At 30.9% G+C, this 16812-nt stretch overlaps 1 protein-coding gene across 2 annotated transcripts; it reads left to right on the top strand.

Moving 5' to 3' along the window:
* Positions 1-1692: 1692 nt before the first annotated feature.
* LOC142610268 (glutamate decarboxylase 1) lies at positions 1693-14523 on the top strand. Of its 2 annotated transcripts, none has more exons than XM_075782054.1 (7): positions 1693-1903; positions 5669-5867; positions 11776-11982; positions 12505-12719; positions 12854-13107; positions 13498-13550; positions 13786-14523. In XM_075782054.1, exons 1-7 carry the CDS (start codon positions 1818-1820, stop codon positions 14269-14271), a joined length of 1500 nt encoding a protein of 499 aa, XP_075638169.1. In that variant the 5' UTR covers positions 1693-1817; the 3' UTR covers positions 14272-14523. The 2 variants fall into 2 exon arrangements, with proteins under 2 accessions (XP_075638169.1, XP_075638160.1); XM_075782045.1 differs by lacking the exon at positions 1693-1903 and adding an exon at positions 5220-5419.
* Positions 14524-16812: the final 2289 nt, after the last annotated feature.

Genomic DNA, 16812 nt, shown 5'->3' with positions numbered 1-16812 from the left:
ATTTACAACAAATTTTAAGTGACAGGTTATTGGTTGTTACAGGTGAGTAAAAAAGTTTTTTGCGTGTTAAAATTAGAACTAATAGCAACTTTTCACTTAAAATTTTTTTGTAAAATTATTGTTATAGATATATTTTGGATGTAGCACTTCTCTAGCAATTATTTCAACAAATAAAAGGGGAAAAAAAAAACACTTATAGGGCTAACTAGTGTCACAACAGCAGAAAGATTGAAGGAGCAAGGCTGCAAGAAGGCTTTGTTTTGGCACACCACAGGTTAATCTCTCTCTTGCTCTCTTTGCCTCCCTCTGGCATCTCAACTCTCATTCTCTCACTGCTCCATCTAATTTTTCGTCATTTACAATGTAATAAAACATGTGAATAAATAGTTGCAGACCTCAATCCTTATCGTCCTCCACTAGACAACCATGTGTGTGATTAAAATTCTTTCTACAAAAGCGTGTAGCCCTGTAGGCTACTCCCATTTTTCTAGGTACATTTAATTTATTTTTATTTTGTTTCTTTTGACTTTTCTCATATGTTTATTTATTTTTAAAATAATCAATATATCATAATATTATAAATGTATCCGATTAAATTATACTATTTCTTTACAGATAAAATAATATAACATGTATTTGGTTGTAGTTTATTAATTTTTTTATGTATTAAAATTTGAATGATTGTTTGTCTTTTGTTTAGCAATCTTTAAATTATTATTAGCACTTTTTAAAATTTAGTCATTATATTTAATGGTGATAATTTAATTTGAAAAATCTAGGTTCATGGACAAGTTTAAGACTATTATCTCGTTTATTTATTTAAAAAGACGGTAATTCGGAAATAATATACTTTTCTGATTATTAAATTGTATGTATATTATTATTAGTATAGATATAATTAATATACATATAAAAAAAAAATTAGTTGTCTAATTTTATGTTTGGCCCCCCAGATATAAATTTTTGGCTCCGCCGTTGATAACATATTTTTTTTATTTATATAAAATAGAATTTCTACTTCTAGCCTAAGTGTATACGTGTGTGAAACTCTCTTCTGGAGACTTGAATCCTGAATTTTGCCCCGTACACCTCACAAACACTTATACTTGTGAAGTGATCATCGCACCAAAAGTATGCGGCGGTAACAATATGTTGAATTTTACTAATATGTAAAGCATAGCATTACTTTCGGAGTTCTATTTATGTTACACTTACATGTGATTCACTCACCCAAGGGCTAACAGCTCATTTGATTGGCCTAGTTGGAATCTTTCCAACAAGTTCAAGCTAGAAACCTTCAAAGAGAAAGACTGACCTTTAGACGAAAAGATGAACTAGATTCCCATTTGCATAACAAATATATATATATATATATATATATATATATATAAATTAAGCAACTTTACATTATACGTATTCCATGATGGCTCCATGTGCCACTTTAGAAAGAAATAAGTGGAGTAATTAAATTTATCTTTGCTTTGAAGAAAGTAAATAATGTTTATTTTTAGTGTGCGTTTAGATATTATTTATTTTGTTGAAAACAATAAAAATTATTGTTCATGCTTAAAAGTACTGTGCATATGCCTAATGGGAGAATTCATAGAACATGAACATAGGATTAAAAAAAAATAAAATAAAAAAAAAGAAAAAAGAAAAAAGAAGGTGCAGTGGGAAAGTGGGAAGCGCGTCAAACGTGACTATTTCTCCTCATACTTTATTGAACTCCCTACGTCTTCCTCACCCCTTTCTTGCTTCTTCTTCCTCCTTCACATTTCTCATTCACACTTTTCTTTGTTTCTCTCTCTCTCTTCACCATGGTTCTCTCCAACACCTTTTCAAAGTCCGATGAATCCATTCACTCAACCTTCGCTTCTCGCTATGTTAGGACCGCCCTTCCCAGGTAATTAATCTCATTACTAAGCTTTCTGATCCATTAAATTGTTCATATTATATATATATATATATATATATTTTTTTTTCCCCTTTGATTGAATGAGATTTAGTAATTAAAAGCAGGTTTTTGTGATAACCTGGTGTTATGATTGTTTTGTTTCATATCATCGACGCTATGTTGTTTGAGAACTCTATCTCTAAGATGTTAGCATACCAGATCATATATACATATAAATAAAAATAGTGAAAAAATGCACTACTATATGCGTTTTAAGGTTTTGATTTTATGTATAATTAATCTTGAAACTAGATGATTCTCAAATTAAGAAGATAAAAGTGAATCAACACTATCTGGTTGGAAGTTTCCAAACACAGATTTTAATTTGTTTTCAAAGTACATAAAGATAACTTACAAAGTTGATATTGTCAACGGTTTGTTTTCTTTGAACTGAAAGCCAAAAAGTTTTAGAAAACATACTTTTGATATTAACTAAATAGTAAAAATTATGTACTATTTTAGCCTTTGAGATTTCTTTTTTTCAAATTCCTTTGACAATACATTTGGTAATTCATTTTTGCACTTGTCTAATTGTTTTATACATATATATATTTTTAAAAACAGTAACCAAACATGCTTTTTTTTTTTTAAATTTAAGGAAAAAAATTATTGAAATAATCATGTTGATATATATTTTTTTTAATTTGAAAAATTATTAAATTATTTTTTTGAAAACAAGATCTAACATACCCTAAAAATTGTGTAAAAATATAAAAATAACTTGAGCAAAGTTACGTCGTCAAGGAATCCTATTCTCTTTCTTTACCCAATACTCTGTTTATAAATTTATCTAAATAAAAAATATAGGTTTATGTCATGGTCATTGAGCTAGTCCAACCTGGCAACTCCCATACCATCTCTCTAGTAACCTCACCCAGCTTTCTTGGTGATTTTTCTTTTCCTTAGAGTCGGTTCAAAATTTTATGGCACCCGTCTTTAGTCTTTTGTACCCTGGTAAGAGTTGGGTTTAGTACTCATCTGCATTAAACTCATTGAAATTTAAAAACTCAACGGGTCTAGTGCATTAGTTCTTCAGTACCTAATAATTTGTGCACCATACTAGTTGAACCTTCCCAATTTCCTATAATTCATATTACAACTTTCTTTCACGCTATTAAACTATATTTAGTGGCATCTGATCTAATTTATGACATTTCGCCATCATCGATCTGCGGAATTAAATTTAGGCATCAAAACCTTCACCTAATTCCTAATAGTTTGTGCACCGGACTAGTTGAACCTTCCCAACTTCCTATAATTCATATTACAACATTCTTTCACGCTATTAAACTATATTTATGGCATCTGATCTAATGTAGACATTTCGCCATCATCGATCTGCGGAATTAAATTTAGGCATCAAAACCTTCACCTAACTCTTCACTAACATAAACAAAACTCTAAAATTGATAAAATGAAAAATCTATATCCAATAGAGAAAATGAATTTGGAATACATGTAAAACGTCATATCCCATGGATTTATAATCGGCAGGACGGAAGAAAACAAAACGAAATATGGTCTCTAATATTATGAGGTTTTTTATGTATTTATTTGTTAATTACTCATTCACAGTACACAGACAAAATTGCGTCATTATCCTTTGATGTCCTTAAAAAAATTGGAACATTATTGAAAATGCAGACAATTAAATCAATAACAAAAAATACAAGTGTTTCCTATGATTTTAACTTCATAGTTCATTCATAAGAATTAAGAAGCCCTAAGAGAATATTAATAAATAAATAAAAAGTACTAAGAGCCTTGTATGCATCTCCTAAGGAAATATATATATGATTTAAAATCTCTCATTCCTAACTTTTGAATTAAAAATAAAATAAAATTTAGAAGCATGCCGCGTACGGCAAATTAAAGAGAACTTGGGTGAGAAATGGGGGTCAAAGAAGAAAAGATGGAAAATGAAAGGCATTCATTAACACAAGACTTTGGCTTTATGCGTAGGTACACATGTCCAAAATAATTACGTATTGGACTAGTATTACATTCAATGGATGTATTAAAGTACTCAAAATGGTTGTGTTGTTGGTACTTTGGTTATTGGTTATATGGCCTAAAGTTAAAAGTTTGAAACTTTTGAGATTTTTTATTTTTTGGATATAGTATCGTTCTCTTGGGTGTGTGTTATTATAAGGACCAATTGCCTAGGTCTGAGATAGTGGTTAGAGATTTTCAACCCATGACTTTATGGATATTAAGAGGCTTGAGGAATCACTAAGTCAATTAATGGTGGTTATTACAATATTTAATTTAGTTTGAATAAAATTAAGTTAAATTTCAAGTAGTTTACTAATTATTTAGATAGTTTAAAAATATTCATTAAATATATATTGCTTACGTAATTTTTTTAAAATTAATCCATCTATTGCAGAAATACATAAAATCCAAAATATATGTAATTCCATCTTTTTTTTGGAGAAACTATGTAATTTCACTTTTAACATCACATGAATAAAAAAAGATGAGAAAAAACGCTATATTATAGAATGCTTGATGGTTTCTTGTTTGCTAACTTGTGCAATGCACAAGACAGTTTAACAAAAAAAATGATGTATGATATATATTTAATAAATATCAATAAATAAAAAATTTAGAGATTTTGTAGAAAAGAACTTGTTTAATTTAATTAAAATTTTTAATTTTTTAAGAGAAAATCTAACCTAATTTAATCATATTTAGTATTGGGTTGCCTTATTGAAAGGATTGTGAATTATACTTTTTTTTTTTGGAAAATCAATCATAAAAATAATTTAAAATAACATAGTTTAGCATTTCTCTTTTTATAACTCTTATAGCTAAATTTAATATATATATATATATATATATATATATATATATATATATATATATATATATATAGATAGAATTTGATAATTAAGTTAGTTATTGATAAACATTTATTTGGATTTAGTTTGTATGAATATATATATATATATTACCATTAAAAGAAATTACGAAACGGCGAGATTTTAATGAAAGGTTTAATTCTCATATTAAAAGGTTTAAATATAAAATAATGTCATTAAATACAAAACATATATTGAAATAAAGAAGTGTATAAAATTAGAAGCCATAAGACGTGGAATTCAAAGTTAGTCGGCTTCATCAATTCTATATTATTATAGATGGATATTTCTGTTTTGAACTACACGTAATTCACTCATCCAAACTAATGAACACTACACGCATCTGTTGATCACTGGTTGATGGGTTATTTAATGCAAACCCCACCACTCTTCTATAACTTTATTTTAAGTCCTTTAGTTTTTTCTTTAAAAAAAAAAAAAAAAGTCCTTTAGCTTTGCCCAATTCCTCAGTTCATCTCTCTCTCCCTCATACACTTTCTCCTTTGTGCACCATGGTTATCTCCAAAGCAACATCAAATTCTGATGATTTCACCATTCACTCAACCTTTGCATCTCGATATGTTCGGGCCTCATTCCCTAGGTGATAATTAATATCATATATTGCTTCTATGCCTTCTAATCCATTACATACTTCAATTCTCTCTTTTTTTTTCTTTTTATTTTTTTCATTTGATCGAACTATATTCAATTATGGATACTTCAATCACATTTATTTATATACTTAGATCTGTCTCATCTTAATTATAATCACACTTTGATTAGAAAAACATATATACACATATGATGGGCACGTAACATGTATTGTGATATGCATATGATTGTGGTTTAGATTCAAAATGCCGGAGAACTCGATCCCTAAGGAGGCAGCATTTCAGATCATTAACGATGAGTTGATGTTGGATGGGAATCCAAGGCTAAACTTAGCCTCATTCGTGACCACGTGGATGGAGCCGGAATGTGATAAGCTCATCATGGCTTCCATTAACAAGAATTACGTCGACATGGATGAGTATCCCGTCACTACTGAACTCCAGGCAAGTTTTTTTTTTTTTTTTTTTCAGGCAAGTTTTTTTTACTTTTTAAAATGGTTTATTAATAAATATATTGTTACAATAAAGTCTTTTTTATTTTTTAAATTGATTTACTACTGATTTTTTACATGCATTTAATTAATTTGTCATTTCTCTATTTCTGTTTTTATAAATTAGAAAGAGGTTAGGTAACTTGAAATTTGTGTTGACAAGATGCGAAATTCTAGAGTAGTTAGGATGTCGAGGTGAAGGTTTGTGATGAAAAATAGCACACGGTTTCGCTTTATTTTGAATTTGATAGTTTCAAACCCATTTGTTGTCGCTGGATGCGATCACTGACAGGGCACAAAAGTATATGTTTTTGCCGTATTGCTTACTATATTTAAAGATCTTGATCCATCACATTTAGGTCCCAATTGACTTAATAATTAGTAAAAGACTTTAAATATATATTCATCTGAAATAATTCTAGCCTTCAGATGAAGGGTTTTGATTAAATTAAACAATATGTTAACATCATTGAACTAAAATAATATTTGTCTGTTTCTTTTTGAATAACTATCTTCTAAAAAAACAGGTGCTGACATGTCGACTCTTCTATTTATGTGGTCTGTTTCTTTACTTACTATACTTACACTTCAGACAGAATGATTCTCAAAAAAAAAAAAAAAAAAACTTCAAATAGAATAAAATAGTTTTCTCAATATATATACATTTCTCAAAAAAATACAGAGAATAAAATAATATAAGCTTATTTTACGAAAGGATATATATGTTTTAGGTAAAAAGACAGAATTACGAAAGGATAATTAAAACATGCATGATGCATCATGATATACACAATAATTTATATGGTGTCTCATCATATAGTTCAAAGTTAAGAATCTGTGCTTCAAATATGTTTTAGATGTGTTAATTTAATTATTGATATATATCTTAGAATTTTTGTGAATAAATTTATGAGTAATGCTATGTACACAATAATTTCACAATAAATTTTATGTGGCAAATTATTGTTAGTACTAATTTTTTTGCTAGTTCTAATCTAGGGTTATCACTGGATTTACTTTTTTTTTTATTCACTAGTCTCTGTGCTAACACAAAGAAGCATAAGTTACAGTTTTGTAATCAATAGCCAATTGCCTTTGGTAGCATTATAGTTCACAAAATCCTCTTTTCCAGTTACACGGAAACAATTAGGTAATACCTTAGCATTATAGTTTATTACAATTAATTTAATTGATAAATTTTTTTTTTTAGAGAAATGAAAGATATAGAGTTGAAATTTCGTTTACATCAAATACTAATCGGAACAATAAAGAACCATCATAGTTAATAATTAAAAAAAAGGAAAAGGAAAAGAAAAAGAATTACAGTACTTATTGATTTCTAAATTGGAACCGACCCAATCCTTTATTCCTTTATAGGTCCTTAGGATAGACGCGTAGACATAAGCATGGGCGAGATTGACGCCACGAGGTGCAGTGATGAGTGGACCCTGCCTTGACTCAAACAAAGTTTTATTGTCATTTTTCATCACCGTCCGCCAATTTGTCGAGTTATTGGACTTTCCACCTACACTAATTGTAGGAACTTGGAAGTGGGTGAAACTGCTCGGCGGAATGTGGGCTGCCTTTATTTAGATAGACTAAGCGTCGGGCCCACTCTTTTTCTTGTGCCATACTTTCAAGTTTCAACTACAATTTATTTGACTTAACAATAGTGACGGCAAAATTCATCACCGCTAATGAACACAAGTTAGTGGTTGAAGTTTAATGAATTTATGTCACATTTAAGATAATACAATTTTCTCATTTAATAAATATCTTATGAATTAGGTTGGGTTGAATATTTTTTTAACTCACTATAGTAAATTGGGTTGAAAAAATCTAACCCAACTCATATACATCCTTAGAAGTAAGAGATTGAGTTTAATGTTTAGTTACACTAAACTCATCTGAATGATGACATGTGTATCATTTAAATGGATCTGATGCAATTATACGATGAACTCTAGATTTCATTTTTTTTTTAAGAAGAGATTATTTTCATTAAAGCTAATCAAAGCATACAGCCTTAAAAAAAAAGGAGGAAAGTTTGTCTTAAAAAAGGACTAAAAAAAAAAAATAATGTTTTTAAACCTTATGACTTGTTTACTTTTAGTTTAGTAGTTATACTTCGGGTGGAAACAAAAAAACGACAGTAAACAAAGTACAAACTACAAACTACAAACTACAAACAAAAGTGGCTTGCCGCTCACTCACGAGTCACGGGCAAGAATGATGGCCATTAAAAGCACGGTGCTCGTTTTCTGGCAGAGGGAGCTTCGGCCTTATCATGAGACATGAGTCACGGCCCACGGGCCCTGTATTCTCATTTTCTTTTTTGATCCACACACTGTTAATTACACGTAGATGTCTGGTCCCGAATTGATCATTCAAATCCAATAGTTATGTATTTGACAAAATAATCCCTCATCAATTATCATCATTTTGAAACTGCCTAGTACTGGCTACCGCCAATCTTTCACACTGACCTCTCAGTGGGATATTTGCATGATTTCCAAAGTTTGAAAATAAACAGCTTTTTTGGGACTTCTTGCAAGTTCCGACCATGTGATCTGTCTTCACCTTTGGAATTATGTTCTATTCACAATAATTTCTAAAACAGTTGAATTGATTAATTTTTATTGATAATTAAAAAATATATAAAAAAAAAATATATATATATATATATATATATTTAAAAATTGAAGTGTCTCTAGAGCTATTATTACTTCTATTTTTTTTTTGAAGTGATTTTGGATTACGATTTTAGAGCATTCTTATCAGTTTTTGCAAAAAATTTTGTCTATTTTAACATAAGAGCTTATTTTCTCTATTTTACATATTTATTTTTTTAAAAACTTAATCAAATTATTTATTTTACACTACATTTCACTAAAATATCAAATTTTCTTGATTTTTTAAAATTGTTTATTTTCCTTTTCGCATAACAACCACCATCTATTATCTTCTTTTATCCTCAAAATATATAAAGAAAGAATAAACAACTAAGAACAAAATGAATAGTGTTAATGTAAATTTACACGAGTTATTGTAGCAAACTTGTACATTTACACAATTATACATAGATTGATGTGGATCATTTTTAGATAAAACTGTATATATTTTACATTTTTTTTAATATATTATTATACACCAGATGCTCTATAATTAAGGAACCAGGACAAAAAGAATTTTGATATAATGTTTGAATTCAGTGAGTGCTAAGCCACATACAAGAGTTTCCACGTAGATACAAATTAGTAAGAGAAAACATAATGAGCAAAGGAATGATACGAGGGGTGCTCATAGGGCCCATAGGTCAATCTGACTTAGGTTTAGTGTCAACTTATCAATCGATCTAATTACAACAGGTTGAATATCAATCCAACCAATACTGATTAAGAAACCATGGCTTATCGACTGATCCACTGTGGTTATGTTAGAGGTCAGGTTGGTCCAAACAGTCGTTTTCTAGTTTAAGTGCTATTGTGGTCAAGTTTTATGGAGATTAAGATCGATGCAAATTTGATGGGTTTCTTGAGATATCTATCCAATCTGCTAGAGATCTTAAAGTCTCTGTTAAATCTCAGAATAGATCTTTGTTAAGGGACAAAAAGAAAAGGAAGAATAATGTTTGGGGTGGTGTTTAAACAATATGCGAACTCATCAATTGAGGTAGGTGCATCGGGTTCGGGTTTATAGGAATAGGAACTATGCTTTGATTGAAAATGGTCGGGTTTGACATTGTAAAACTTGTCTCTGATCGAACAAACTGAAAAAATTGTTTGATCCAATTCAGGTTGGTTTGGAATTTGGATTGGCCTCATGAGTCATGAGTTGGTTTTCTTAGGTGCTTGAGCACCCTTATAGTCTATTGATGACTTGTAAAGAGTAATTATTTAGTACTCTAAACTAGGAGTACATTCAGTATGATATAATATTGACACATTTGATGATGTTGGAGAAACTTGATTAATTATTACCAAAAGGGAGCTTATATAGAATCTCTTTTTGTAGGCTGGTGTTTATATTGATTTGAATCCTTTAATATTTAATTTTTCATATCAAAACTTAAATGTACTAATTTCTCAGAAAAAAAAAAAAAAACTTAAATGTATCAAGAAAGGAATCTATCAAAATTTTATCATCTTTGTTTGTAGAGTTAGCTTTAAAGTTGTTTAGATATGTAGACTTTGTGATTAGGCCGTGATGTGTTTTTCTTTCTATACATGTTTTTTTATTATAAATTTTTTTATAAATAAACTTATGAGAAAAAATGGCAAATGTGACACATAAATGAATGTTTGGCTTGCACATCCTCGAATTAGGAAAGGATCGTCTCCATTTGAAATGGTTCAATTTCTTGGTTTATTATATATTTTACAAATCTAAAAATGTAGTCTAATATGTTAATTAAAACTTAAATTACATATAGTTTATACACTATTATATCTTTAAAAAATAAAATTTTAACCGTGAAATGAATGAAATGGATGAACTGGAGAAGATCTTGTTCCCCGAAAATTCTATTCTCTATGAATTAAAAGCGTTTCATATGATTGGGACTTTGTCTTTTTGTTAAGCTTTGTTTCAGCTTTTGATGAATTTCGTAGCTTATCTCGGGTGTTGATATTTTGATATCTAGGATAAGAGGTTATTATCACAAAATTAAAAAAGAAAAAAGAGAAGTGAATTGATCTAGATGCCCTCCCCTCCTTGTCTCCTTAATTATGTATAACTCTTTTTTTTTTTTTCCCCCTTTTATATATATATATAAATATAAATTGATAGCTACATTAATTGGAGAGGAGAAATTGGATTCTAGCTCTCCTAATGAAAATTAGAGTTTTTTTTTTTTTAGAGAAGCTACTAGGCTCTTGGCAGTATAATACTTTTAAAACCTTGGATTACATACATTAAGCCATACAAAATAAAGGTGCCACTTTAATTTTTTGGTCCAACGAAATGAAATTTCATGAACATAGAAGAACATTAACCACAACCTGATAAATCTTAATGGTCCAATTCCAAAGACACCAAACATATACTTGGCTTAACATTTGACCCTATCTTTACTCAAGAAAACGATGGTAGTACCAAGTCACCAATGACCAACCTTGAGGCCTAAGACAAAATACGACGTAAATCAAACATAAAATCACTTTTATTCAAAGAAAAAAAGAATATAAGTATTTCCATACGATCTCTTTAAAATGCTTTCTTTTTTCATGTGTCTGTTTAAAAAAGAAAAAAAAAAATGTTAACTAATTTCTGTTGGATGAGTCTAACCTTCTTGGAAAATAGCATTCAGTATACATCAATAACAGTTCAGCTTTAAAGTATTCAGCAAAAGAAAGAAAGAAAGAAAGAAAGAAAAAATCTACTTTGTGATGGTTAATTAAAAACCGTATTCAGTAAAATATATAATGCTCAGTCACAAGCTCTATTTAAAGTTCTCACTGGCAGGCAAGCTGAGTTTTGTTTTTGTTTTTGTAGATCTTATTTGGACTACTCGCAATTAAAGCAACCTTTTAGGCACAATATCTTCACTTTATTAAACATAAAAATATCCATCAAATGGAATTAGAACTTAATCATGATTTATAAGAAATATGTAATCATGGGGAAGCAAGAAAAGAGTCTTATTCATTAAGCATGAACGATGGCTTATCATATGGCTCTAAATTTTCAAGATCTTCAAGATCCTTCTGCATTTGTATTGGGAAACAGCTTAGATTAGATTCCAGGGCTTCTTTAAGCCTATCAATTAAATAATAAAAGTGACAGAAAGATATGCTTAAAGCAAAAGCCAGCAACTTTGTGAAATGGACCTAACCTTTCGAATTTTATATGCATACATGCAGAATCGGTGTGTTAACATGATAGCGCATCTCTTTAATGCACCACTGGGAGAAGCAGAGGCTGCAGTTGGAGTAGGAACGGTGGGGTCATCTGAGGCCATAATGTTGGCTGGGTTAGCATTCAAAAGGAAGTGGCAGAACAAGAGGAAAGCAGAGGGAAAACCTTATGACAAACCCAACATTGTCACTGGGGCCAATGTCCAGGTATGAATAATGATCATTTTGAGCCAATGAGAGAGACTTTCAGTCTTTCTTGTGCACACTTCACCCAATGAAATGAGAGTATAATAATAAAATTTTATATTAAAAGAAACAGTAATGTTATCAATTTTAAAGAATAATTAAATTCAACTATATAATTCATTGATTAGTGCAGTCACGTGAATTTAAGACATAACAATTATGGAAGTACAGTAAGTTTTCTCTATTAAAACACTACATAAATCTTAGAAATTGATGTATATTATCAATCATATAAAAGGTATTTAACATTTTTTAATGATGTGATTAAAGTGATACCAATAGTTATCATATTAGTTTGCAAGCCTATTATAGTAAAATTTTTAGTACGTTTAACAATTTTCATCTATTTATTATGTTCATTGCCCTTTTGTAGTAAACTTGATATAAACTATAGAATTTTCCAATGAGAAAAGGGAAGGTGTACAGTATACGTAATTCTACTGTAATTATACCCTGAATGTCCTACTTTTTTAATGTATGGAGGTATGTTGGGAGAAATTTGCAAGATACTTTGAAGTAGAGTTGAAAGAGGTGAAGCTGAGAGAAGATTACCTTGTGATGGACCCTGTGAAGGCAGTAGAGATGGTAGATGAAAACACCATTTGTGTCGCTGCTATCCTCGGTTCCACTCTTAACGGAGAGTTTGAAGATGTAAAGCTCTTAAACGATCTCTTGGTTGAAAAGAACAAGCAAACTGGGTACTACAACCGTCGCTCTCTCTCTCTCTCTCTCCCTTTGAATGTATGTCAATGAATGCATGCGTTTGCATGCATTGCAGGCCTACAAAATGTTCAATTTATTGACTCTGATAAGTTGCATTTTAATTTGGCAGATGGGACACTCCAATCCATGTGGATGCTGCTAGTGGTGGATTCATTGCACCATTTCTTTACCCAGAGCTTGAGTGGGATTTCCGCTTACCATTGGTAAAGAGCATCAACGTTAGTGGCCATAAGTATGGGCTTGTCTATGCCGGGATTGGGTGGGTCATTTGGAGGAGCAAAGACGATTTGCCAGAAGAACTCATCTTCCATATCAATTATCTTGGAACTGACCAACCCACCTTTACCCTCAACTTCTCCAAAGGTAATTACACTTCCCTATCAATCTTAACTTTCTTTTCTAACCTAACCGTACAAGTTTTGAAACTCCCTCAAATACAATCACATTGGTCATTGCACTTTTTTTTTTTATCCTAACTTGTTGGTTTGTCGATAAGTCTAGACACACTAGTTACAATTGTTGTATAGTAAAAATAATGTTAACACTAGTCTTTTATATATACAAAAGTGATGTTTCAATAATTACAAAATATATTTTCAAATGTTGTGAAAACATCATGAAATTTATTGTTGTGCCTGTAGTGTTTAATACATTCATATAAGTTTTGTGACATGGAATTAATCACTTTTTTTTTTACTGTGGCTAGTTTTCCTATATATGTTCTTCTAAATTAAAGTCCGCTTTATGATGCAGGTTCTAGTCAAGTCATTGCTCAGTACTATCAATTAATTCGCTTGGGTTTTGAGGTTAGTCAACAGATATATTGTCTTCGACCTTTTGAAAATGGGAATATTTGAAAAAACTATATCCTACAAAATTGAAAAAGAAGGTAGTTTAAACTTTTTTTTTTGTCGAGAAAAAGGTAGTTTAAACTTTAAGTGGCACATATATGCTGTAATAATTAGCTTGCTAGCTAATACAATATGAATGGTTAAGTGTGTCATATTAATCATACTAATAGTTCTTGTTGTTAACCTGCAGGGATACAAGAATGTCATGGAAAATTGCCGAGAAAACATGCTGGTACTCAAAGCTGGATTGGAGAAGACAGGCCGATTTAACATAGTCTCAAAAGACAATGGGGTGCCATTGGTGGCCTTTTCTTTAAAGAACAATAGCTGCCATGATGAGTTTGAGGTGTCGGACTATTTGCGACGTTTTGGCTGGATTGTGCCTGCTTACACCATGCCACCTGATGCCCAAAATGTGACGGTTCTTCGTGTTGTCATAAGGGAAGACTTTTCGCGCACTCTTGCCGAACGCCTTGTGATTGATATCCAGAAAGTTTTGCATGAACTTGATACTCTTCCTTCTAAGATCACTGCTAAGATAGCACTTAATGGTGAAAATGCTGACAAGAATGTCACTGTGGTTACAAAGAAGAGTGCTATAGAGACTCAGAGGGAGATCACTACGGTTTGGAGGAAGTTCGTCATGGAGAAGAAGAAGATGAACGGTGTTTGTTAGAGCTTAAAGATGAGCATATGTATTGGAGCTGTGTGTGTGTGTATCTATGCTGCTTGAGTTATTAATTGTCTCTCGTATCTAATTAAGCAGAGAATTAATTCAGCATCCTTTTCATTTTGTGAGACAGCTTTATGTACTTGGTAATGCTTATTGAGCTTTCTTTATTATTCGGAGTGTAAAATCGAATGGGCTGCATTGCGTTGATGAATGCGCGCAATTTTTTTTAAATAAAAAAAAAAAATTTATTTAGAAGTTTTATTTTGTTTACAGACATGTTCATAACATTTGTAACCAGCACGTGTCTGAGTAGTAGCAAATTCTACTATTGGTTGGATAATCACATTACATATTTACATTCACGACTAGTAATCACACCTACGAGCTCTTTTTTTCATTTAGTAAAAAATAAATATCCATAACATTTTTCAGAAAGTAAGGTATGTTCTGAAGCCAAAATTTCTCCGCTCCCACCTTTGGGCATGTCTAGCCAACTTAAGAGCTGCACTATTCCCCATAGGCCACAAAGACAACTAATTATTTAGACAATAATATAAGAGAATAAGTTACGTCCGGAGCTGGCGTAAAAGACATCTTTTACACCAGCCAATCCTGGAGCAAAACGTCAACCAAAACATTTAGACTCAATACATCTTATGACACGCAATTATAACCCAATTAAAACCCCAAATATTCCTCAAACACATTCAAAGCTTCTTCTCCAAATGCCAAACCAAAGGCAGACTCTCCTCCTCCTCCTCACACTGGAGCTCCATTCCGCCACAGTCATCACCGGAGTTGTTTTTAGAGCCTGAAAAAAATGTTGAATCCGCCGATAGTCTAGTGTCACAATCTCAAGGTTTGTTTTCTCATGCTTTGGTTTAATTTCGAAATATCAATGGGATTGGTTTTTTTTTGGACGTCAATCACTTGATTTTGTATGGGTTTTGTTGATTTGGTTTGGGTTTTGCTGTTTTTCTTATTGGATTCTTAAATCTTAAGTGGTAGGTTCAATGGGAGGGAGATGGATTGAATATGAATGTGGTCAATTTTTCTTCATTTTTTCAGAAAAATTATAAATCTTAAGTAGTTTTTTATTGGATTCTTTATCTTAAGTGGTAGGTTCAAACCCATCTGATTGTGGTTCTTCAGTACTTTTCCAAGCTAGTCTGGGTTCTTATGAATCGTGTTTTGGTTCCAAATCATGATTTTTGTGTGCTTCCTTTTAAAGTTATGAAACTTTTTTTTTTGTTGAGGTTTCCTATGTATTTGGATCCCTAGTATTGCTATGCTGTTGCTCTTTTGAAAGGATTCATTTAATTAGTTGAATTGTTCTTTATGTTAATATTTACATACATACCATTCATTTACTTAAACCAAATTATGCCTTTGTATGGAAACCAAGAACAACAAGATTCAGTTATATCTTCTTTTGTGTGGCTACGCTTGTTCTAATCGGCTTTCTATATTAGATATGATTGAGCTACCCTGTTCTCTCCCTAATGAAGCTTTTGCTTTAATTTCAATTGGAGATGTGGAGTCGGTGTCATAGGTCCCAAATTGTTTTGATCAAGATATGGCCAATCCAATAATTTGGCAAGTTTGTTCTTTTGTTCTTCCCTAATAGGCTTTTTATTCATGAAAAACTGATTTGAAATGGCCAAGTTGTGAATTTCTGATGTCCATTAGTTAGCCATATAGGTTGATTAAGTGTATTAAGTACTGTATGAATTCTTATCATGCATCCAAATGGCAAGTTTTAGTTTTGAAGGTACTTATAAACAAAAAAAAGTTTTAGTTTTGAAGGCAGGTGACCTACCCTGCAGTTGTCATCCTGGATAATATATAATTATGTTATCTCATGTTCATACTAATAATATCTTTATGTGTCATAATGTTTTTAGCTCTAAACTCTATTTTTTTGGGTAAACTTTTTAGTCATAAACCTGCATTCGTTATACTAAGTAACACTGAAATTTACATGAGAATGAATGACTAAAAGGAAGCACAGATTAAAACAGAGTTTCTAATGCTCTTTTTGGGTTTTTTTTTTTTTTTTGGAGGGGAAGGGTGGGAAGTTTGGTAGTTGTGCCCTTTGCATTACATAGCCAATAGAGTTTTTGTTAATGGTTAGAATGAGTGTTCTCAAGATGTATATGACTTTTCATTCTTTTCTTTTTTTTTTAAATGACTTCTCAAGATTCAAGTGGGTTTCGAAGTGTTTTTATTGTCTGAATTTTTTTTTGCTAATGTTAGCTGCAACGTATTCTGTTTTTGTTTTTTTCCCAGCTATGATTTAGACAGATGGTTCTGAATATTTAAAGGAAAACTACCCTACTATCTTGATTGAAATCTTGGAGTATGTGGCTAGAGTTAGTGAACACTTTGTCATTCAAAACCAGCATGGAAATGAAGCCTAAAAATCCTATATTTTGGAGAACTGAATCAGCAAAAGTCACTTCCTAGATTTGGTTTTTTATTTATATAGATATAGATATAGAGGGGATAAAACCCTCAAATGAGGAAATTATATACTTTTTAACA

The sequence above is a fragment of the Castanea sativa genome, chromosome 1, assembly GCF_040712315.1.
Source record: "Castanea sativa cultivar Marrone di Chiusa Pesio chromosome 1, ASM4071231v1".
Lineage (NCBI taxonomy): Eukaryota > Viridiplantae > Streptophyta > Magnoliopsida > Fagales > Fagaceae > Castanea > Castanea sativa.
This window is presented reverse-complemented; position numbering and strand designations above follow the sequence as displayed.

Bases quoted from the DNA above. Each gene is read 5' to 3' on its own strand.
- LOC142610268 (XM_075782045.1), top strand. From the start codon at position 5,331: ATGGTTATCTCCAAAGCAACATCAAATTCTGATGATTTCACCATTCAC. The intron at 5,420-5,668 runs GTGATAATTAAT...ATTGTGGTTTAG, and splicing joins GTTCGGGCCTCATTCCCTAG to ATTCAAAATGCCGGAGAACT. The intron at 13,551-13,785 runs GTTAGTCAACAG...GTTAACCTGCAG, and splicing joins TAATTCGCTTGGGTTTTGAG to GGATACAAGAATGTCATGGA.